Source organism: Dromiciops gliroides, chromosome 3, assembly GCF_019393635.1.
Source record: "Dromiciops gliroides isolate mDroGli1 chromosome 3, mDroGli1.pri, whole genome shotgun sequence".
NCBI classification, from domain to species: domain Eukaryota; kingdom Metazoa; phylum Chordata; class Mammalia; order Microbiotheria; family Microbiotheriidae; genus Dromiciops; species Dromiciops gliroides.
Window position 1 is genome coordinate 127706190 of NC_057863.1, and position 24926 is coordinate 127731115.

The 24926-nt window shown below is 37.0% G+C and overlaps 1 protein-coding gene across 1 annotated transcript in view; it reads left to right on the forward strand.

The window, feature by feature from the left end:
- The window catches only part of SCEL (sciellin), a 132332-nt gene that overhangs the window by 75940 nt on the left and 31466 nt on the right, over nt 1-24926 (forward strand). Inside the window, exons 19-28 of the mRNA XM_043996635.1 lie at nt 689-748; nt 3285-3344; nt 7218-7277; nt 8711-8770; nt 9214-9273; nt 12333-12392; nt 12983-13042; nt 19145-19204; nt 19512-19574; nt 19923-19982. Coding sequence (XP_043852570.1) covers nt 689-748; nt 3285-3344; nt 7218-7277; nt 8711-8770; nt 9214-9273; nt 12333-12392; nt 12983-13042; nt 19145-19204; nt 19512-19574; nt 19923-19982 — 603 coding nt within the window. The remainder of the gene's footprint in view (nt 1-688; nt 749-3284; nt 3345-7217; nt 7278-8710; nt 8771-9213; nt 9274-12332; nt 12393-12982; nt 13043-19144; nt 19205-19511; nt 19575-19922; nt 19983-24926) is intronic.

Below are 24926 nucleotides of genomic sequence, written 5' to 3' on the forward strand. Positions count from 1 at the left end.
TTTAAATTATTATATGCATACTTCTATTTATCAAGTCTTTCTCTGGATGCAGATAGTGTCTTTCTTCATATGCCCTTTATTATTAATTTGGGTATTTATAATAGTCAAAATAACTTATTCTCTCAAAATCATTCTTAAAATAATATAGCTATCCAGGCAGCTAGGTGGCGCAATGGATAAAGCACCGGCCCTGGATTCAGGAGGGCCTGAGCTCAAATCCAGCCTCAGACACTTGACACTTACTAGTTGTGTGACCCTGGGCAAGTCACTTAACCCCAATTGCCTCACACAAAAAACAAACAAACAAGCAAACAAACAAAAAATAATATAACTATCACTGGATACAATTGGGGGAAGTTGCAAAAGAGGAAAATTTAGGTTCTTGGTAATGAAAAATTCCCTAACAATTGGGACCATCTAAAGGGAAATAGACTGCTCCAAGAGTTAATGGCTTCCCTCTCATTACAAATTTCACAACCAGGAAAGACAGGTTGATCCCTTTTTGGGGATATCATGGGTTCATATCTGGTAACTCTAGAGGACTTCTGAAGTACATTCCAATTTGGAAATTCTATGATTCTGCATCCCAGAAGGATTCCTTATATGATCTCTTTAAAAATAAATTAAAAACAACAAACACCTGTTTAGTATTGGGTTGCTTAACTAAAATAATTTTTTTTTTTTAAAGAGACCAAGCTCTGGATAATCTCATCAAAGTGAAACCCAACCAGAATGAAAATATCATTGGGTAAGACCTACTGACTTTACCCCTCTATGGGATAATCCAAGGAAAAATAAAATTTGCTTTTTAGGGACATTTATTTATTTATCTATTTATCTACCTATTTATCTATTCATTCTTTCTTTCATTTATTTATTTATTCATTCATTTATTTTTATTTGTTTGTTTGTTTGTTGTGGGACAATGAGGGTTAAGTGACTTGCCCAGGGTTACACAGCTAGTGTCTGAGGCTGGATTTGAACTCCGGTCCTCCTGAATCCAGGGCCGGTGCTTTATCCACTGCATCACCTAGCTGCCTTCTAAGGGGCCTTTCTAAACTTAAAAGCATTGTTTGTACTCATGATTAATAATATTAGCTGACTATTTCTAACTGGAACCTACTTTTGTATTTAACCATCATTTGAGTGAGACAGAGTAACTCTAGAAGTCATAGTATCAGTTGAAAGAATATTTGCAAAGCACTTTGTAAACATGAACGTGTTATATTGAAAATCAGGTGGCATATTATAATTGGCTTCTGTGAATTGTGTAGTTCAGATCTGGGGGCCGATTTGATCTTCACTAGAGGACTAGAGGCTAGAAGTTTAATGTTCTTTTAGGGATGAGAATGGCCACCAGAGTTAGGATAAAGCTTTTTTCTTTTTCTATGAAGCATGAATATGACTACTATACTGAATAATCTACAATACCTACACCTTCTGCTGCTTCCTCTATTTATGCCTAGATCACATTCCTTGTGGAACTAAATAATACCTCTTTGCATGAGGTTTCAGTGGCCTCCCAGTACACGAGATGAATTAATTCTCCTACCTTCAGCGACAAATGAATTATCATATTGGCTTACTGTGTACCAAATACTATGCTAAATGCTAGAAATAGAAAAAAAAAACCTGAAAGAGCTCACATTCTAATGAGGGAAGCCTGCCTGCTTGCCTGCCTATCTACCTATCTAGCTATCATCTAACTGTCTACACGCAAAGACAGATGTATATGTACGTATATATGTATGTGTATATACATATACACATACATATATACATGCATATATGTGTGTTTATGTACATAGAAATAAAGAGAAATAGAGATAGGGATGGAGATAAAGATAGAGATTGAGGGAGAGATAGAGATAGAGGGAAGAGGAGATGGAAGGGGAGAGGGAGAGGGAGACAGGGATGGGGAGAGAGATAGGGAAAGGGAGAGATAGATAGATGGCAGTGATGGTCAGGGAAGGATGTTATGGTTTAAAAACCATAGAGATGATAAGTGGAGTCACAGGAGAGTTGTTGACATATCTTTTCCAGTAGAAATGGCAGATCTGATTACAGTCCTAGAGCTAGAAAGTATGAGGGCAGAGGAAGGAAGGAGAAAGGAAGGTACATAGGGTGATAAGGTATATGGTAAGAAGATATTGTGGAGGGGCAGCTAGGTGGTGCAGTGGATAGAGCACTGGCCTTGGAGTCGGGAGTACCTGAGTTCAAATCTGACCTCAGATACTTAACACTTACTAGTTGTGTGATCCTGGGCAAGTCACTTAACCCCAATTGCCTCACTAAAAAAAAAAAAAAGAAGAAGAAGATATTGTGGAGTGGAACAGGATGCATACCTGGGTCTGCCTTGATATGATGAGCCACGTGAGCTCATCAACCAAGATAGTACAGGACAGGGCAGGGCAGGAATTCCAGAGATGACAGGGTTAAGTCTCCTAAGGGAATTAACACAGAACATGGTCTCCAGAGACCTTTTGATGTGGGGAGTACAGCAGTAGGTAGGGCAGATAACAAGAGGGAAATAGGGTGCAATGTAAGTTCTTCTTTCTTTTCCTTTATCATTATAATAAGGACCTTGGCCTATCTTGTGGTGAATAGAATTGAGTGAGAATGAAGATAATAATAAGACCAATCATCTTAAAATAACATCCTCATTATTTTAAAATGGAAGAGTTAATTGTATCTACTTTGTTGAACAGTAATTTGCTATATCTCCGTATAGCAATGAATCATTTTTTTCAATGCCCATTTTGGGCTCAACAGAAGACATAGATCTTTGGATAAGTTTGTTTTGTTAAATAAAATTTTTTAATTGTTTAAATAAATTGTTGCATAATAAATAGATAATTGTGATTATTTGTCCTGAGGTTTAAAGGAAGGATTACATTACTCATTTTTCTTAGAAGATAGGTTATTTTAAATAGAATCCAGATTTAGATGTTCCGGTATGATATTACCTGGCACTCGATATTTCCAAATATGTATACTGTTTAGAGAAAGTATATATTTACTCTTTCTTAATTCAAGGTATTGTACTTTTTTTTGGTTTTTTTTTGTTTTTTGGGGGTTTTTTGGTAGGCAATGGGGGTTAAGTGACTTGCCCAGGGTCACACAGCAAGTAAGTGTCAAGTGTCTGAGGCTGGATTTGAACTCAGGTACTCCTGAATCCAGGGCCGGTGCTTTATCCACTGTGCCACCTAGCTGCCCCTTGTACATATTTTTTAATAATGTTCCAGCTGATTGTCACTAACTGGAACCTCTCTTTTTGTTTAAAGAAAACAAGATCTTGAAAGTATCATCAAAGTGAACACTGAAAGAAACAAACATATCGAGAGGTAGGATGTTTGGAGCTTTTTACTCTTTCTTGTACCTATATAAATGCATTAGAATTTGAATCTGGGAAGGCTGAAATAGAAGCAGGGAAACTCAAGCTCAAATTAAGCACTTGCTTTTCAAAGTGAAAACACACTGAAATCTAAATGATAAATTGAAGTAGCATGGCTCAGCTTGTGCTTTGGTGTAGCTTATGTGCATCTTGTGTGGTGTTTGAGAGACACAAGTTAGTGGAGTGGAATGAAGCCTGGCCTTGCAATCAGAAGACATGAGGTGGCAATTATATTTAACTCACTTTTCTTAAGTGTTTATGGGCAGCTAGGTGGCACAGTGTATAGAATGCCAGGCCTGGAGTCAGGAATAGTCATCTTCCTGAGTTTGTCTGGCCTCAGACACTTACTAGCTGTGGGACTGTGTGCTTCAGTTTCCTCATCTGTAAAAGAAACTGGAAAAGGAAATTGCAAATCACTCCAATGTCTTTGCCAAGAAAACTCTAAATGGGGTCACAAAGAATCTGACAGCTGAAACAACTGAACAACAAAAATCTAGTGTTTATTCAAGGCACTGTACTAAGAACTGGAAATACAAAAACCAAAACAAACACAAAAATGAGAGTCTTTACTCTCAGGGATTTTATATTTTACTCAGTTATGTCTGCTTTCTACCACTAAAAGGCTATGTGATCTTAGTCAATTTCCTAACTCTAAGTTTGGGTTCAGTTGCCTAATCAATAAAAGACTTGTTCTGCCCACCCCACAGGGTTGGACTGAGGGGAAAACATAACACAACAACATTGTAAAGAGCAAAGTGCTATGCAAATATGAGCTATTATTTTTTTTTATTATTTTGAAAAGTTAACTGTGTGACCCTGGGCAAGTCACTTAACCCTAATTGCCTCACCAAAAAAAAAAAAAGTTAAACAGGACTTTTGACCTTAGTTTTTTTCTCAACCAGATTGAATGTTTTATTTATTCATTATCTGAGGGCTTCAACCTTTTAAACTGCAATGTAACCCAATGGGTTTTTTTTCATGCTGGATAGAAGAATACAGCTTATTGTCAGTCTTCAGTCTGGAGCCTGTCTGAGTTGGAGCTGTGGATGGAGCCTGAGCTCTGAAATTTTATTGCTACATGATGCTACACAATTACTTAAATCCCCAGAGGCTTAGTGCCCTTATCTATAAAATGGACAGAATGACCATAACAGTAAGAGAAGCTCACATTGGTATAATGTTTTAAAGTTTACAAAATGTGTTATATATACTACCTAATTTGGACTTTGCAATGTTTGTAAAATTCTTAGGGTTGTTTCAAAGATCAAATAAAAATTTATGCATGTGTACATGCATGTTTACATGTGTATAGGGATATATGTACACATCTATACACATATCCATAAATTTCATACTATATAATCCAAAATACACATATGCATGCATACACACATAAATACAATTTCATTTGATCCAAATAAGGCAGTAGATATAAAACAATAGTATGTATGGGTGTGGGGGCCAAATTTAATATATGAAGAGTTAATTGGCCTAAATATTGGAGTCCCGGAGATAATGAGGGACCTCTAGGTTTAAAGATTCTTCCCCTCTGAAACTGCCTTTTTAGATATTTCTCCCAGGTCAATAAGAAAGGAGCCTGACAACCTCTGTTCCACAGATGAATCAGGTTTTATTAAGGAGAATAAGTAAACAGCAAAGGTGAAATTCATAAAATCAAAGACAAGGAAATAGGGGAGAAGAAATACGGATAATCCTCCTAGCTGTAACCTAAATCTATTCAAAAGAGCAGAGTAACTTACCACCCAGAGCTTGTGGCTTCAATAGAAAGCACGGTTTACAACCAGGCTTGAATGACTCATGTGTTGCTGCTCCTGCTCCTGCTCCTGCCACCAGAAGGGCAGGGGAGAGAGAGAGAGAGAGAGAGAGAGAGAGAGAGAGAGAGAGAGAGAGAGAGAGAGAGAGAGAGAGAGAGCTCCATAAGAGACTCAGATTCCCCTCAGAAAGCATCTAATCTTCCTCCCTCCAAAGGGGAGGTCCTTCAAAAACTGCCTATAGAGAGAGGTTTCTGCTTCTCTACCTCAGTAGCATACCTAACTTCAGGGCGGGCCAGGTGTGGCCCCCCCAAAATGAGTCAGCCAAATTCTAATAATTTTACCACATGGGGCAGCTAGGTGCCACCTGGAGTCAGGAAGACTCATCTTCCTGAGTTCAAATCTAGTCTCAGTTACTTACTGGCTTTGTGACTCCCAGCAAGTAATTTAATCCTGTTTGCCTCAGTTTCCTCATCTGTAAAATGAACTGGAAGAGGAAATGGCAAACCATTCCATTATCTCTGCCAAGAAAACTCCAAATAGGGCCAGGAAGTGTTATGTCTGCTTTCTACCACTAAAAGGCTATGTGATCTTAGTCAATTTCCTAACTCTAAGTTTGGGTTCAGTTGCCTAATCAATAAAAGACTTGTTCTGCCCACCCCACAGGGTTGGACTGAGGGGAAAACATAACACAACAACATTGTAAAGAGCAAAGTGCTATGCAAATATGAGCTATTATTTTTTTTATTATTTTGAAAAGTTAACTGTGTGACCCTGGGCAAGTCACTTAACCCTAATTGCCTCACCAAAAAAAAAAAAAGTTAAACAGGACTTTTGACCTTAGTTTTTTTCTCAACCAGATTGAATGTTTTATTTATTCATTATCTGAGGGCTTCAACCTTTTAAACTGCAATGTAACCCAATGGGTTTTTTTTCATGCTGGATAGAAGAATACAGCTTATTGTCAGTCTTCAGTCTGGAGCAACAACAACAACAACAAAAAGCAACGAAAGGCCGTATTTGGTTAATATCGGGCAATATTTGGAGTCCAGAAGACCCAGTTCCATTCCCATTTCTTTTTGTTTTGTTTTTGTTTTTTGTTTTTTGTTTTTGCGGGGCAATGAGGGTTAAAGTGACTTGCCCAGGGTCACACAGCTAGTAAGTGTCAAGTTTCTGAGGCCAGATTTGAACTCAGGTCCTCCTGAATCCAGGGCTGATGCTTTATCTACTGCATCACCTAGTTGCCCCCTCCATTCCTATTTCTGACACGTCAGGCAAGTCACTTCACCTCTCAATTCTCTAAGCAGCTCTCTAAGACTTTACATTGCCAAGCAGATGCTGGCTTGCTTTGGGAGAGGAAGTTTCCTTCTCCAGGAGCTTCCTGTCACTAGTAGTGTTACCACTGTCAAACTGAAAAGTTTTCAGTGGAATATTATGTCCAGAACCGCAGAGCTCTAGTCCCACAATCATTCTGCTAAACAAAAGAAACATATTTGTTCTTTCAGTGATTCAAACATTGCTTAGCCAAGTTTTCTTTGGGCTCAATAAGTGAACCCCGCATATCTTTTCTCCAATTTTATAAAGTTTTTTTCAAAGTCTGAACTGTTAGTCTTATCTTCATTTGCAAACATTTTATTAGAGTTGGGTTTTTTTTAAAGAATGAAAGATAATTGTAAGTTTATTTTGTCCACACATATTTTTGCTTTGAAGACCAACTGAACATTACTTGGTGAGGTAAAGATTTTTTAATTTAATTTTTTTCAATGAGCAAAAATCTATTTTCATGATCTCCTAACTTCTCTCACCTCCACTGAGGGGAAAAAAAGTAAAGAAAAAGAAAAACATTGTCACAAACATGAATTGTCAAAACAAATTCCTACGTTAGCTGTGTCCAAAAGCTATCTCAGTGTGCAGCCTTAGAATTCAACTTCAAATGTAGCATGGGCAGCAGAGAGTTCTCTTCAAGTTTGTATACTATTCATTTATTGATGCCATGAGGTATGTGTTTGATAGAAACTTGCTCTGATCAGAACTTCATTTTTCACTTGAAGGAGTCAAGAGCTTGACAGTTACCTCAAAGAGAATCCCTCAGCAAAGAGAAATATTCCAGGGTAAGATTTATAGTTTCCTGCTTTATCCTTTTAAAATTCATGCTAAGAAACAGAAATGAATTTTGTGTAAGTAGTAAAGTGACACTCAAACCCAAGGATTTGGGGGGAAAAAGATATTCCAGGCAGCAATCCAGCTCAGGAACATTCCTGGCAAAGCAGAACCAATTCAGAGAAACATTGGGTGTTATAGGGGCACCTAGGGGCACAGTAGATAAAGCACTGGCCCTGGATTCAGGAGGACTTGAGTTCAAATCTGGCCTCAGACACTTGACACTTACTAACTGTGTGACCCTGGACAGGTCACTTATCACCCATTGCCCTGAAAAAACAAAACAAAACAAACAAACAAACAAAAAACACACCTAAGATCGGTTGTTATGGTCTTTCCTACCCCATTGGTTGTTCCCTTGTTTCTTCGAAAAGGAAGAGTTACATTTATCCCTACATCAGATCCAAAAGTGTTTATGCCACTTTCAAGATATAGTTACATAATTTTAGACAACTGGATGAAAACATAATGTCATTCAAAAACCTGAAAGTTTCCAACTATCTGGGAGTTTGATGTTTGGTAGTTATAGCTTCAGAGAGTATTCCATTCAGTCTTCACTAGGATCATAATGTGCAGAGCAGAGGGTATAAAAGGCATGCCCATATGTGGACTCATGTTCCACATCTGGGTGGCTCAGTACATCAGAGGAGGACTTGCTGATGCTGCAGTATGGGGGAAACACATGTCGTTGTAATAAGAAACAGAATATTACTAAGATGGAAAGTAGGAATGTATTGAAGGCTGAATAGTAAAACAATGGTGGGTTTTTTTTTCAGTGATGTGATGTGGAATTTTATATCATATTTAAAGGTATTATTTGTCATATTTCTAGAACCATTACTGCTTTTGATCCTTGTATTGTCTGTTGCTACAAGCAACCATTTATAGCCTTAGCACAAAGTTATAAAACAGCCAGAGGCAGAGGCTGAATAGATTAAAAAGAAATTGGTTATATATTTATACAGTGATCTCTGTGATTGATTAGCATACTTTTCATGGAACATTGCATGTTATAAAGTTTCTCTGAAGTTGCTTTAAAGTCACTTGCTGTCTGCCCTTCCACACTGGACTCGGTAGCAATAATGTGCTCCCCTTGGCATGGGATAAGTGGCAATGAATTTTGGTATTACAAAATATATATTATGAGGAAAGAAGAACTTTAATATGGTATCTGTGGTTGGGATTGGAATTCTGAAATTGGATGCTTCTCTAGCTGACTCAGGTAAATATGAGAACTCTTGCACACATGGGAATATATTCATTGACAACGTTTGGCCCTCTAGGGTTTATTTCTATGGACATTATGTATACTGTTTCTCAGTTTTAGAAAATGCTTTATTTTCTTGATATGAGGTTGACCTGATCTTTTTTTCTATCCTCAAAGGGGCTCAAACCTGGACAATCTAATCAAAGTGAATCCTGCAACACAAAGTAATAACCAGGGGTAAGATTTACAGAAATATTTTCTTTTATGATGAACAGTTACTATGAAAAAGAATTCAGTCCATCTGCTAAAGAAAAAAATGACATGGCCAAGTGTGCTTCAGGTTAAAATTTGATTTAACAAGGAATATCTAAAGGGGTCAGGTAGACTTTTTTTGGCTGGCCACAACTATATTGATCAGTTGACTGATTTGTTTAATTTAATCTTGCATTTTACAAAATTCATCTTCTGAGAATAAATGGGAATTCAAACAGGTATATCAATTTTAATGTTAGAAATTTTACTCTAATTAGATCTAGATTACAAAATATAATGGGTTTTTATATTGGTAATAAATTTCCTCCAAGCTTAACCTTCATGTAAATTATTAATAATATCAGTGTTAATATTAAGCATTTATCATAATTTTACTTATCATGAACTTGTCTTTTAAATGTTTAAAGGGCTCAAGGTCTTGATAATCTCATCAAAGTAAACCCAAGGACAGGAAAAATTGATCAGGGGTAAGATTTACTAAGTTTTTGTAAATTTTATGAAATTTCATGAAAATGTATAAAAATTCAATGACTTTATAATCCTGAGAAAATTCAAGCTTTCCAGTCAATTTATTTCCAAAATATTGCCATTAGCCTTTGATTATATAGGTAGATGGTTGGCTTTTCAAGGTTACATCATTGGGGTTTGGTTTTGTTTTTTAATAAGTAGAAGAAGTAGTGTGGTATAACAGAATGAATAATGGACCAGGATGTAACAGACCTGGATTCTAGTCCCAGATCCACTGTTAATGAACCGTGTGACTTTGGACAAATCCTTTAACCTTTCTGTGACTTGATTTTCCCATTTGTAAAATGATGAGGTTTGACAAGATAATCTCTCAGCTTCCCTTTAGCTCTAAAATTGTATGATTGCATAATTGTCTTTTCCTGACCATTTAATTTGCCTTTTTTTTTACTCTGATGTTTCTTTTGCTGTGCTTTAGTCCATCAGAACATTGTACCTAACAAATAAGACAAACATCTAACTTCACCTTCATTTGCTTGTATAAAGCACATGAGCTAACCAGAGACTGGGGGCTCTCCCTTCAATACTCTATATAGGTTACTTGAATTTATGTAAGTATATAGTCACGGGCAAGGTAGAGGTATAAAGATGGGTCTCCAGGGTCCTGGAAGCTTTTTCTTTCTTCCTTTCTTTCTTGCCTTTTTTTCCTTCCTTCCTTCCTTCTTTCATCTTGAAGAAATTTAAATACATGCTTTCTTACTATTATCTCACAGCCCCTTCCTTCCTTTTTTCTTTCCTTCCTTCCTTCCTTCCTTCCTTCCTTCCTTCCTTCCTTCCTTCCTTCCTTCCTTCCTTCCTTCCTTCCTTCCTTCCTTCCTTCCTTCCTTCCTTCCTTCCTTCCTTCCTTCCTTTTATCTATTTTGTTTCTTTTCTTTCTATCTTCCTTCCTTTCTTTTTCTTCAAACATTCTTTAATATTAAATTATAAAGATGGGGCAGCTAGGTGGTGCAGTGGATAGAGCACTGGCCCTGGAGTTAGGAGTACCTGAGTTCAAATCCAGCCTCAGACACTTAACACTTACTAGCTGTGTGACTCTGGGCAAGTCAGTTAACCCCAATTGCCTCAATAAAAAAAAAACAAAAACAAAAACAAAAAAACCATTAAATTATAAAGAGATTTCAGTCCACACTAGTAAATAGAGAACATACACCAACAAAATCATAAACACCTTAGGTGATGAAGTAAGGTTATATAGGAATAAAATAAATTGATGGGAATGTACAGAAGTGTCACATTATTTTTCCTCATTCTGGTTCTTTTATAACCATCATCATTACTACTTAGGATCATATTTCAATGAATCTGTGAGCTCATCAATGTAGCTACTCGCTCTAGTGATATAGCTTATAACCCATCCATGTTTGCCCACCCTATGTGGTTTTGTGCATATCTGCTTATACATCCTTCACAGTTGGATCTCCAAACCTTCTGGTACCTTTATTCTAGCCCTTCTTACTCAATTTGATACCAATGGAGCATATAGGCTATTCATTGGTTATTCCTACATTATTAGCCCAACTCCATTTCTAATCAGCTATCTCATGATGTTCCTTATGCATTCCATCTATACAATTTCCCATTAATACCTTGCTGCAGCCTGCTTACCCTTATACCATCCATCCATCCTTGGACCTTTGAGTTCTTATCAGCTTTAATATTTTGGAGCTTGTGGCATTCTAAGACTTGCAGCTATATCACATGATTAGAAGGATTTCATTAAATAGGTGGGTCTTTGTTTCAGAGAGAGGCTTGGGGTACAAAGTACAATGTAATTACTGAAAGGCAATCCAGATTGCTTTCATTCTTCTGTCCAACTCTGGATCCAGCTCCTTATCCATCTAGCATTTTAAAAAGATACATGTACAAAAGGACCATCTTTCTATTAAAAAAAAAATCAAGAGCCATTTTTATGTTTTGGCGGCTCCATGTTAAATTGCTTGGGGAATGAGAGAACAGTATAAAATAAAAATTATTTCTTTAAGTAAAAGAATGTGAATATGACAGATGAGGTATGAGTTTAAAGCAATGAATGAAGCTAATTTTTCTCGTGTGGTCAATCTCATTATTTTATAATATTTATACACAAACATGCATATACTATATACATGTATCATTCTATTAATAACATACCACTACATGCATTTATATGGCTATATGAATAATTGTTTATGCACATGTATCCATATGCACAAGTGTATGTGTTTATATACACATACATATATATATGATATAGAATCAGCACATATTCATTTTATTTCCACAGCAAATTCTAAATGGATCAAAAATGGTATATATCAGAACATCTTTATTATCCTTTGTTGATACATGAAATATTTCCTAATACGTTCCTTTCCCCCCTTACTCCGTGTAAATTTTGTAGGAGAGAATATATAAGGAGAAATTTTGCTCTGCAAGGGAGAGTCAGACTTCCTGAGCCAACAACTACCTAAATTCAATCTTAATAGCTTTTTGTTTTTACATAGGGCTAAAGAGTGTCGTTCAAAGTTAAAATATCTAACAGCAAGCACTTAATTAAATCAAGCGATATACAACTCCTGTGTTCAATCATTAAAATTTATTTTATACCTGTTAAGGGCTAAAATTCTAGCTAAACTGTCTAAAATATCTAATGAGTGGTCACCAATAAATTATAAGCTTTAGCAAGAGTTAGACTTTTAAGCATTTATTAAGGAGAAAAAGAATTTGGTAAAGAGAGAGAGAAAGGCCTAGATTCCTATCTATTAAAGGGAGAGCACATTTCTAGCTCCCCTCTCCACCAGCGTCCTCAGGAAAGAGAGTGAGACTGAGCCGCCAGTCTCTTCCTTCCTCCTCCCACTAGCCCGCATCACTTCCTGACGCCAAAGAAAAGCCATGATGCCTCTGAGGCATTTTCCTCATGGCGGAGCTTTCCCACAGCAAGTCTCCAGTAGGTGGCATCATTCCAATCATTACATACCCTTCTGTGTAATTGATCTGTTTTTTTTTTTTTTAATATTTTAAGAAACCAAGACTTGGATAATCTCATCAAAGTGAACCAAACAGCAAACAAACCTACTCCAGGGTAAGATAAGCACAGGTTGCTGATCTAATTTTCTCTATTATATGCTTTAAAAACCAATTGTATTGGGTACAGTAATTTCTGCATTACAAATCTATTTCAATAGCTATATGATAGCTTGGCCATAACGGTAAAATGAGCACACACAAATGTGGTCATTCATCCAAACAAACCAAAAGGAACTTTGGTCAGCAAATAGTTTATGAAAGCTGATAAGGAAGTTGTAGGCTGATGACATTCTCATGCCTGCATAGTATATTTGAACATGAAACTGTGTTTGCTTTCTCCGTCCTTAAATGTTAAGAGAATAGAAGGTTGAGGTGGTTATATTAATTATTATCTTGTGGAAAATGTGGTAGAAAAACCACTAAAGATTAGTTCTCTTCTACTTGCCTCAAAACATTCTTATCAGCATAAAGTTAATAGATGTGAAAGCATTTTAGAAAAATGGAAAATACTATTGTTGCTGTTGTTTTCACTTACCTTTTAAGATTATGAACCCTAGGATCCAGGACATCCCTGAATTTATTCAGGTGTTCACTGAATTGTTCTCATTAATTCACTGATCTGATCATTTTCTTTGATCATTTTAGGGGAGAAGGTCTTGATGAGTTCATCAGTGTGAACCCCAAAGCTATCAAAATTACCACAGGGTAAAAGATATAAGCATTTTCTTTCCCTCCCACCATTATCTCATATTTAGATAACAAATAATCCTGAATCAATTGAGAAAAGAAACCAATAACTGACTGGGTAGACTGTATTTTCTCAGAAAAATTTTCCTATATTCATTTGTTTATTCATGCAAGTATTTATTCAAGTACCTAATATGAGTCAGGCACCATTCTAGGAGCTAGGGATAAAAAGATAAATATCTGCCCTGAAGGAATTTTAATTCCATTGGCTGGAAAGGACATGTACAGCGATAAGCAAATGCAAAATAAAAACAAAGTAATTTTCATTTGGGGAGGACACTAGCAATGTGGGAGATAGGCTTAAGCCTCATGAAGGAAGGGATACTTGAACTGAGAATTGTAGGAATTTTAAGAGGTCAGTCGATATTCTGGACATATGGCAAAGGCACAGAGACTGGAAATGGAATGTTGAATATGAGGAAAGTAGGCCAGTTTGTCTGGAATATAATGTATCTGAAATAGAATAATGGCAATTAATGTATAAATGTAGGTTGGAGGCAAATTATGAAGAGTTTTCAAGACTAAAGAGATTATATTTTATCTGAGAGCCTATTGATTATGAGAGTGGCATTGTCAGAGTTATTCTTTTGGAACTTTGCTTTGGAAGCTAGGTGGAGGATGGATTGAACATAGGAAAGACTTGAGGTGGGGCAGCATTTCCCTGTCTTCCCTAGTTGAGAAACCTCTTAGGATGGTATTTTGTTTTGTTTTGTTTTTTGTTTTGTTTTTTGGTGAGGCAATTGGGGTTAAGTGACTTGCCCAGGGTCACACAGCTAGTATGTGTCAAGTGTCTGAGGCCTGATTTGAACTCAGGTCCTCCTGAATCCAGGGCTGGTGCTCTATCCACTGCGCCACCTAGCTGCCCCAGGATGGTATTTTGGATGATGAAGGTCTGGACTAGGGTGACAATTCTGTGAGTTAAGAGGAAAGGATGAACATGAGAGACATTTGCAGGTAGAAACAGTACGATCATTCCTTGGGTTTTCATGATATGATTCTATTTTGCTATCTTTCTATATTATTATTATTATTATTATTTTTTTTTGGTGAGGAAATTGGGGGTTAAGTGACTTGCCCAGAGTCAGACAGCTAGTAAGTGTTAAGTGTCTGAGGCTGGATTTGAACTCAGGTCCTCCTGAATCCAGGGCCAGTGCTCTATCCACTGCGCCACCTAGCTGCCCCCATTATTATTTTTTGTAAGCATAATTAATGCTTAGATTATAGCTTCATCTTTTCTTTACTTGGTGAATGTATACCCATCCTTTAAAGTTCAAATGAAGGACCATACCTTTTATGGTACCCCAGTTTCTATCAGCCTTCTGCCTTGGGCCCCTCTTTATACCTTATTCACACTATTTTGGCATAATTACAGGCAGCATAACATAGTGTGTTGAGAACCAGCCACAGAATCAGTAAGACCTGAATTCATGTCCCACTTGTGTGATTGTGGGCAAGTCACTTAAACCTTCAGTGCCCTGGGCAGTCTTCTAAGACTATAAGTTTTGAGGTGTCAATCTGCACTGATAGAAGGAGTTTCCTTATCATGAATTCCCTATGTCAGTGAACTCATAGGTCTGATTTAAAAAAAAAAAATGTCGATCATATAATTGTATAGTTATCTATGTTTATGTCTTCTTTTCTCTACTAGGCTAAAAATTCTATCTGGGTAGAAGCTGAGTAATTTAAATTTATAATTTCCCAAGTACCTAGTTGTTATTGTTGCTGAGTCATTTTCAATTGTGTCAGACTTTTCCATACCTCCATTTGGTTTTGTTTGTTTGTTTGTTTTGTTGTTGGGTTTTCATTTTTTATTTTTTTGGCAGAGATACTGGAGTGGTTTGCCATTTCTTTCTCCAGCTCATTTTACAGATGAGGAACTGAGGCAAACAGGATTAAATGACTTGCCCAGATTCACACAACTAGTAAATGTCCAAGACTGGATTTGAATTCAGGAAGATGAGTGAGTCTTCCTGACTCCAGACTTGGCATTCTATCCACTGTGCCACCAGACTTCCCTTAAGCACTTAGTAGATGTTTAATAAATGTTGAATTAAAGTCTGTTGATCTTGAATTTTCTCAACCTTAGACAATGCAGGTGAATTAGAAAGTTTATTTAGCGTGGATCTGTTATTCTCATTGGATCCAACTTGGAATCTTATGCAATTCTAAAACTTTTATCCATGATCTCTATTTTGCAACTTTATTTGTATATCAGTTAGTCGGTGAATAATTGTGACACAGCTACTGGGTTCCTGGCTCTATGCTAAGAACATGTCATTTGTTACATATTCTGCCTTTTATATGTCATTATAGCCTCTAAGCACCAAACTGAGAAGCTAGTAGACATACTCATTCTTAGTAACAGCTGGTAATTACCATACATTAAAGCTAATTAAGTGTTGAAAGGAGAAAGATATTATTCTGAGGAAATAAGCAGTCCATATCAGTTTAACAGCTTATACTTAAGAAAATACATAAAATACTTATTTCTTGAAGCACATTCTAGTCTAGCTAATTGAGTTTAGAATGCATCCTGACTTATACTTTAAAAAACATGTGGAAGAAGCAAGACTTTAACTCAATCAAGAGATCAATATAATAAATAAATATGACAAGCTACATAATGCACTATAAATTCCTAATTTCTTTTAAATCTTATCCTTGAAGAAGTAGCATGGGCTGGAAGACTGAGACCTAGGCCCTATTAATGCAATTAACATCTTATGGGGTTGTTTTGAGGATTAACTAATATTTATAGAGCATCTGTGTAAATATATGCAAAGTATTTTAAAGTTCCAAAGCCACAGAGAGGTAAATATCCCAAAGTATTCTATTTGAGACTTGGTTCCATCAATACAACAAACTTTAATGGGAGATAGTATGTTACCTGAGTTAGTAAGAAACATGTTAAGTTTTCTCCAGAAAGAATTCATTTCCAAGTCCTCAGCAGTGTTTGTATTTAGCAGAATGCTGTGTATCTAGGGGATGTTCAGTAAGTATCTGTAAGCCCGATTGTCTTCCAGTTGAAAGGCATGCATTTAAGTCTCATCACTGGGCTCTCATTGTTCAATATACATACTGACTTACATTTTGACTGGTGGTTGAGGAGCCTGGTATATATATTTAATGTATTCTTGGGAGTGAGGGGTAGAATCAAGTCTCTTTTGTTCAATAAAACAGTAGGACAATGAAGGTTCCCTGTGTTCTTTTCAACTTCTTCCATCTGGCTAACTCCAAAAATAAAAATGTCTACTGTTTTCTGGGAAGTGTACAGAATATGTAGTTACAGTGAAAAATACTGTACTGGATTTTGTTTTTTGCAAAGAAATTATATTTTGATGCTTAGTCTTTTCTCTTGTAAGATAAGAAGTTTACATTGTCCATATCATTATCATCCTGATATAGTTTCTTTTAAAATTGAAAAGATGAGAGCTTTACAAGAAAATTGCATGTTAAATACAGTCAGGGGACAGCTAGGTGGCACAGTGAATAGAGCACTGGCCCTGGAATCAGGAAGACTTGAGTTCAAATCCAGTCTCAGACACGTGACACTTACTAGCTGTGTGACCCTGAGGAAGTCACTTAACCCCAATTGCCTCACTAAAAAAACCGACAACAACAAAAAAAACCACCCTCCCACCCCCCACCAAATACAGTCAGAGATTAATTGGTTATGTGTGATTACTGATGGTAGAATTTTGGGATAATGGTAGCTTATTAAGTTTTTAATTTATCCTTTTCTTTCAAACAAACTCACCTAATAGTATCTTTATTATTAAAAGTTCTGGGAGGCAGCAAGGTGGCACAGTGGATAAAGCACCAGCCCTGGATTCAGGGGGACCTGAGTTCAAATCCAACCTCAGATACTTGACACTTACTACCTGTGTGACCCTGGGCAAGTCACTAAACCCTCATTGCCCTGAAAATAATTTTTAAAAAGTTCTTGCATGAAGTCAGGAAGATACGAGTTCACATTTGATTTCAGATATTTCCTAGCTGTAACCCTGGGCCAATTATTTAACTCCTGTGGGCCTCACTTTCCTTAACTACAAAGTGGGGATAATAATAGCATCTATCTCCTAGAGTTGTTGTGAGGATTAAGTGAGATATTTGTAAAAAGTTTTAGCATAGTACCTGGTCTATAGTAATAAATATCTGTTCCCTTCCTCTTCCTCTTTATTGAATAATTATTTATACTGAATGGTAGGATCATTAACCACTATCCTACAGTTGTGGTATAGAAGAAAAAGCATTGAATATTAATAATAATAATAAAACTAAGAATAGTAACATTTATATAGTGCCTCCTATGTGCTAAGTGTTTTATAAATACCATCTCATTGGATCCTCACAACAACCCTGGGAGGTAGGAACCATGATTATATCGATTTTTAAGATGAAGAAACTGAGGTAAACAGAGGTTGAGACTTACCCAAGTTCACCCAGCTATAGAGTATCTGAGGTCGCTTGGAATTTAGGTTTTCCTGACTCCAGGTCCAGAGCTCAATCCACTGGCCCACCCAGTTGTCTCATGAATGAAAAAGAATGTATTAAGCTTTTACTCTGAGCTATGCACTGTGATAAATGCTGGGGATATATAAACAACATTGAAGATATTCCTTGACCTCTCAAGAAGCACACATTCTAATAAGTGGAAGTAACACAAAGCAGAATGATTATGGCAGGGAGGTGGGGGAAGAGCACAGTATTTGGTGTGGATTGTTATAGAGTCTGGAGACCTGACTTGGAATCCCAGATCCAGCATTTATTAAAAGTGGGACATTCAGGAGCAGCTAGGTGGTGCAGTGGGTAGAGCACGGGCCCTGGAGTCAGGAGTACCTGAGTTCAAATCCGGCCTCAGACACTTAACACTTACTAGCTGTGTGACCCTGGGCAAGTCACTTAACCCCAATTGCCTCACTAAAAAAACAAAAAGAAGTGGGACATTTGGCAAATCATTAAATCTCTCTAAACCTAGGTTTTCTTAAATATAAAATGGCAGAAAATAATTCTCACACTACTTGCCTCCTGTAAAATTTCCTTCTGTGGTTCTTTTAACCTCTCTCAAGTAAAGCATCAAAGAATCTTAGTAGGACTACAGGGGGAAATAATGTCCTTCCAAGGCTTTAGAGCTAGAATGTGTCTTGACGATTAGAATGAAGGATGAACAACAAATAAAACAATAAACAACGAATTCAATTCCTTCACTTTACAGATAAAGAAAATAAAACCCAGAGAGTCCAAGTGACTTGTCCAAAGTCTTTAAGTAGCCAGTATATGGGATTTGATCCTAGGTCCACTAGCTCCTTTTCCACCATATTGTTCTGTCTTTTATTGTCTTCTACCTTCCTAAGATCTCTGATCCAGAGTCTATTCATATTCTGAACATGAATGGTTGAGTTGAATTTAGTTTGTGTTTCATTCATGGAGGAAAATAAAGGTATGATTTTGTTGGACTTATAAATCTACTTACCAAAGCTTTTATTGAAAGTAATCTAGATCTAATTTTTACAGTTGCTACTTTTATTTACTAGATGTGGCAAATCAGGATAGGGATAATATAGTTATGCCATGTCTACTGGATGCCAAAACAACTGGATAAAGGGGAAAATACATTAATCCTCTGATAGAATATGAGCACCTTGAGGGCAAGGGTTATTGTTTTTCATTTGTATCCTCATTGTGTACACATTGCTTGGCACATGGTAAGTACTTAATAAATGCTTGCTGATTGATTGTTGGATATTCACTTCACATTTACTAGACCATGTGGTTTAAAACACATATACACACAAATACTTGATGAACATTTTACTCATAGAAGAGGGATACTGGAAATAAAATAAATAAAATCAGAATTGGTTTCTATTTAAAAAATAATTTAATCCTCACTCTGAGTGGATAGGCAACTCTTTCTAAGATTTATATCAAATAATTATTAAGAAAATAAATCTTTTGGTATAGTGATAGTCATATCTCCTTCCTCCCCCTATAATACATCTTCTTTATATTAAATCTTTGACCGTCACTAATCCAAACTTTTTATTTCTCCTATTAAAGAAGCAAAGATCTTGACAATTTCATCAAGGTTAATCCCGAAACCCTCAAAAACAATCAGAGGTAAGAGGAAAGAACATTCATCATTTTCACCCGTTTCTAACACATTTTTTTTGCAGGGCGATGAGGGTTAAGTGACTTGCCCAGGGACACACAGCTAGTGCATGTCCAGTGTCTGAGGCCAGCTTTCAACTCAGGTCCTCCTGAATCCAGGGCTGGTGCTTGATCCACTGCGCCACCTAGCTGCCCCCATATTTGACAGACTTTTATAAAATTATTTAAATTGTGCATAACTTTAGTGTACTTACCCGCCCTCTCCAAAAAAGCCCATATCATTATTTTATTTGTTTGTTTGTTTTGCTATTTACAGAAACCAAGATGATCTTGATAAATTCATCAAAGTGACTCCTGAAGTTCTCAGAAATAATCAGAGGTAAAAGAATACAAATATAGTCTTTCAACAATATGGAAGGCAGTGTGGTTAGGTGAAAAGATCATTGTCTCTGGAGCAAGAGGACCTGGTTCAAGTCCCATGTCAGATGCTTACTATTTATGTAACTTAGGACTAGTCCCTTAAGTTCTGTGTGCCTTTTTCCCCTCACCTTTGTGATAAAATAAGGGAGTCAGGATAAGTGGCCTATGAAGTTACTTCCTGTTCTTAGGTCTATGATAATATGTTTTTCCTGAGTTTTATAGGCAGATACCGAAACGAAAAATATAATATGAATATTTTTTAAGTCTTATCATTGATCCAAACCATTTTAATTTTCCACTATTAAAGGAGCCAAGACCTGGATAGATTCATTAAAGTGAATCCAACAACTTTCAGAAACAGCAAGAGGTAAGAATATTTAATCTCACTCCCCTCTCTGAATAGTTTCCAAAGAAATGAGTAAGAACTTTTAAAGCTGCTAATATATTTCTCCTGTCAAGCTAGTTGCAGTCTTTTATTGGTGAGTGTTTTCTTCATTTAGTTTCATCTTTGTTTTTGTTTCAAATCAGTGTATGGTTATAACACTAAATATTCCAAGGACATGCATTTGGCTTTTTAAGACAGTAATGGGCCTCTCCTTTTAAAATTATGGGCCTGCTGCTGCTGGGTTTTTTTTTTTAATGGTCACACATCATTTTCTCATTTGCTTATGTTTAATACCATCTAGGGTTCATGCCCTTGTCAACAAGACAACATGCTGTCCCATTACGGGCTCAGTGTAGCTGTTCTTCTTCCCGCTGGGGAGCCATTTTCAAACTTGGGCTATATAGAAGGCAGTTATCAAGGCTGAAAAGCAAAATTAATTAAGCCACATCTGAAGAAAAGATTTTTGGAAGATGTTGTATCTAATCATGAGATAATTCAGAGCCCAGGGGTACTACTGAAGTAAACAATCTAAGCAAAAATCATCTATTTCATACAGTTACTTGCCCTTTGTTGCTTTTCTGTGGCATTTTTCACCCCAAAGTGCTTTATTAACAAAAGTAAAATGCATTAATATGAACTCCACAGTTTTTCAAAATTGCTTTGTGTTAGTCGGAAATGCTGTTATAACAAATCTCTTGCTGGAAATTGCATTCCCAGGATGAAGAGATGACACAAATTAGCACTGAAAATCACATACTTATAAAGTTAGAGCTAGAAGGGACCCTAGTGTCTTTCCAGTACAACTCCTTCTTTATATAGACAAGGCAACTGAAATTTAAAGTGGTTAAGTGACTTCCCCAAGGTGATGCAGGTAGGAAGGAGAAGAACCAGGATTGGAATATAGATCATAGGCCTCCAAAACCAGGTTTCGAACCCAGTAGAGGTTGAAAGGGGGAGTCATAGATATGTTGCCTGATCATAGAATATCAGAGCCGAAAGAGATCTTAAAAAATAGCTAGTCCAATCAGCTTAATTTACAAATGAGGAATCTGAGGTCATACAGCTAATATGTAGTAGGACTGGGCTTCAGTAAATTCTGGGAAAGACTTTAATTTAGAATGGCCAAGGTCATCCACTGCATCCTGGGCCATCACCAGTCATCTTGACTTTTGTCTTGTCACTGGAATCAAATGGCTCTGGAGGAGAAAGTGAGGCTGATGACTTTGCACAGCTCTGCCTCACTTAAATCCAGCCACAATTCACAACAAAGGTGTTAAGTCCTGTATAGATGGAGGTACTTATGGGAGAAGCTTGTAAAATAAACCAATTCAAAGTGTCTAATTAGAATGTTGTGTTAATGGAATGCATTTAAAAACTACATTCTGGGGTAGCTAGGTGGCGCAGCGGATAAAGCACTGGCCTTGGATTCAGGAGGACCTGAGTTCAAATCCAGCCTCAGACACTTGATACTTACTAGCTGTGTGATCCTGGGCAAGTCACTTAACCTTCATTGCCCAGCACCCCCCCCCCCGCAAAAACAAACCAAAAAACCTATATTCCTCAGATCTATTTCCTTCTGCTTGATGTGAGTCAAGCTCTCCAATTTGTTCTTAAGTAAAGAATAATGCATTACTTTTTCAATAGTGTGGATTTCAGCTATGCTTTATAAAATTTCTATAACAAGAAACTTTTTTTTGTATGAACATGGTACTATACACTTATAGTAAACAACAGTAGAATAATTGAATTATGTTTATTCAAAACTTGATGATTTTATTTCAAAATGGCCCCCAATTAAACCTGCTAAATCTGAATATCTTCAATAATGTACCACATTAAGATAGAAACCAGTCAATTTCTTCAAAAGATAATCATGGAATAAATAGGAAAAACCATGAATTCTAGAGTTATCTATTTTTAAGGGGTCCCTTTACTTTATTCTATTATCATTATCATTATTATTATTTAGTGCATCACCCTTTCCCACTTGAGTTCAATAGAAGTGAAAACAAGGACCATGTTGAAAGGTCATTGCTTAATGGCAAGATTGTGTCCTTGCAATCCTATTTAATGTGATACGTGGATTGATGACTTCATAGGAGAATTGCAGGAAAGCTGAGTTCTTTTTAGGAAACTGGTGACATTTTCAGCTGTAGTTCACTTAGGGACTGAATAAAATTCTAGTTGTCACTCTGCCTGCAAGCAGACATTCCTACACTCCTTCTAGGAACTCAGCAACCTGAACAAATGCATATTTATGGGGAAATTTTCACTTATACAGTGAGAAAATGCTTTACTCTTAACAGGCATATTTTCAAATTTCCGTGAACCAATGCTAAAAGGAAAGAATCAATTACTGGTAGCTTATAAGCTATTGTTAGCCTGACTGTAGAAGCTATTTCTGAATGAAGACTTAAATTCATCTGTTGACATTTTCACCTTTAAAATTATAAAAGATATAGGGCAGCTAGGTGGCACAGTGGATAAAGCACCGGCTCTGGATTCAGGAGGACCTGAGTTCAAATCCAGCCTCAGATACTTGACACTTACTAGCTGTGACCCTGGGCAAGTCACTTAACCTTCATTTGCCCCACTAAAAAAAAAGAATTATAAAAGATAACATTTGTCAGAGATAGAAAATGATGTCTTTACCCATTTATAACATCATGCTTGTGTCATTAAAGACTGTATTCCAGGGGTAGCTAGGTGGCGCAGTGGATAAAGCACTGGCCCTAGATTCAGAAGGACCTGAGTTCCAATCCAGCCTCAGACACTTGAAGCTAGCTGTGTGACCTTGGCCAAGTCACTTAACCCTCATTGCCCCATCCCACCCCCCCCAAAATACTGTATTCCACTCCCCAACTACTTTAATGTTTAATGGATGGTGTAATCATAGGGGTATTGACTTAAAGCTGAAAGGAGCGATGGAGACCGTCCAGCTATCTTGGCTTTGATTTCTAAATGAGGACACTGAGGTCCAGGGAAGTTATATGATGAGTGAGGTTGATGACTTTGCACAGCTCTGCCTCATTTAAATCTAATTCGCCTGCAAGTCAAGATGTCATCTTTGTGATGTCATTGGTCCTCTTTGAGAATGAAGGACCACTACCACCAACAACAATACTATGGAAGAGCTAAGATTTGAACATGGGCCTTCTAATTAGGAATCCAGCACACTTTCTATTGTACTGCACTAAAACCCCTCTGATCTATTAGCATAGCCACCACCCCCATCCAGGTTCTCATTGCCTCTTCCCTCAATAAAGTGTCCTCCCACCCATGTGAACCCCTTTTCACAACACAAACACACAAAAGAAATACATTCCCTCTAAACCTGCTAACACCAACATATAGGGATCAGGACCGGACCTTTGATTTCAATGATAGAGGGAACTCCCAAATGGGGAAACATCCTTTACCAATACAGGTTGGTTCCTTTTCTGAGACTTATAGTCTTAGAGAATTTCCTAGAACACTTAAAAATGCAATTACTTGCCCAGGGTCATATAGCCAGAATCTATCATAGGTGGGTCTATGAACCCAGGTCTTCCTAGTTTGAAAATCAGCTTTCTAACTATTAGGCCTTCCTGAGGAGTAGAATTCTGTGAAAGCAGAAGCAAGGCTTAGTATGAACATATAGGTTCAGATATTTGGATGTAGAAGGTCCCTTAGAGACCATCTGGTCTAACCCTATCATTTTACCCATAAGAGAACAGAGGTTCAGAGAATTAAAGTTGGCTTTCCCAAGGTTAGTTACAGAGGGAACAAGTGAAGAGCTGGGATTCCAACCCACGTCCTCTGACTATAAATCAAGCCCTCTTTCTACTGTCCCATGCTGCCCCAAATGGTCATCAAGGCCTACCTTCTCATTTTACAAATGAGGAAACTGAGGCCAAATGGAACAAAAATGAATTAAGGTCATATAGCTATTAGATGAAGAGAGAGTTTGAACCCAAGCCTTCTGATATCCAGAGCTGGCACATAAAACAGAGTTAAGCATAACTATAACAAGCTTTGGATTTGGTTTTCTGTGACAATTCATCGTTGTTCTGCATATAGCGGCAAGAATGAAAACCTGTTGCACCTGAGTCGGACTTTACAAACCATAAGGACTCAAGCTTGATGGCACTGGCTTCTTGTGTCTTCTGTCCTCTGTGCATGCACAGATGTCTATCAATATGAAACACTCATTTCCTTAATGTCAGTCTTTCTTCTCTCATGTTTAAAGAAATGCCCTGAGGGGCAGGTAAGTGGCGCAGTGGATAGAGCACCGGCCCTGGAGTCAGGAGGACCTGAGTTCAATTCCGGCCTCAGACACATAACACTTACTAGCTGTGTGACCCTAGGCAAGTCACTTAACCCCAACTGCCTCACACAAAAAAAGAATATCTAGAAATGATATAAAAAAGAATAAATGAAACTCTAATTAAAAAAAAAAGAAATGCCCTGAGAAAATAAACCTAAATGTTCCCCCTTTCTCACAACATAGTTGAAAGAATTATACAGATGATCTCACTGTAGTTTCTATACCCCTTTCAAGAGTGACAAAGACTCCTATTCAATCAAAAGCTTCATGCCCAAGATCTAATTTTTGGCATAAATGAGGATGCATAGTAAATCTTTTGTGCTATCATTCTGTAATTTGGTAAATGTATTCCATGCTGAACAATGAGCAGTTAAAGTAAGTTATATTGTTTTGCTGCTTTATAAATGTAATACTTCCCACACATGAAAACAAAGACAGAATGTATGGGATGCCATGTGGTGTAATGGAATCCTTGGCTCTGGACCAGAAGATTTGAGTTTGAATCTTTCTACCTGTGTGACCTTGGAAGGAAGTCAATTGATTTCTCCAAGCTGTAATTTCCATTTCTATAAAAATGAGGCAGGTTCTCAACATGTTCTGCTATACTATTTATCTTTTCC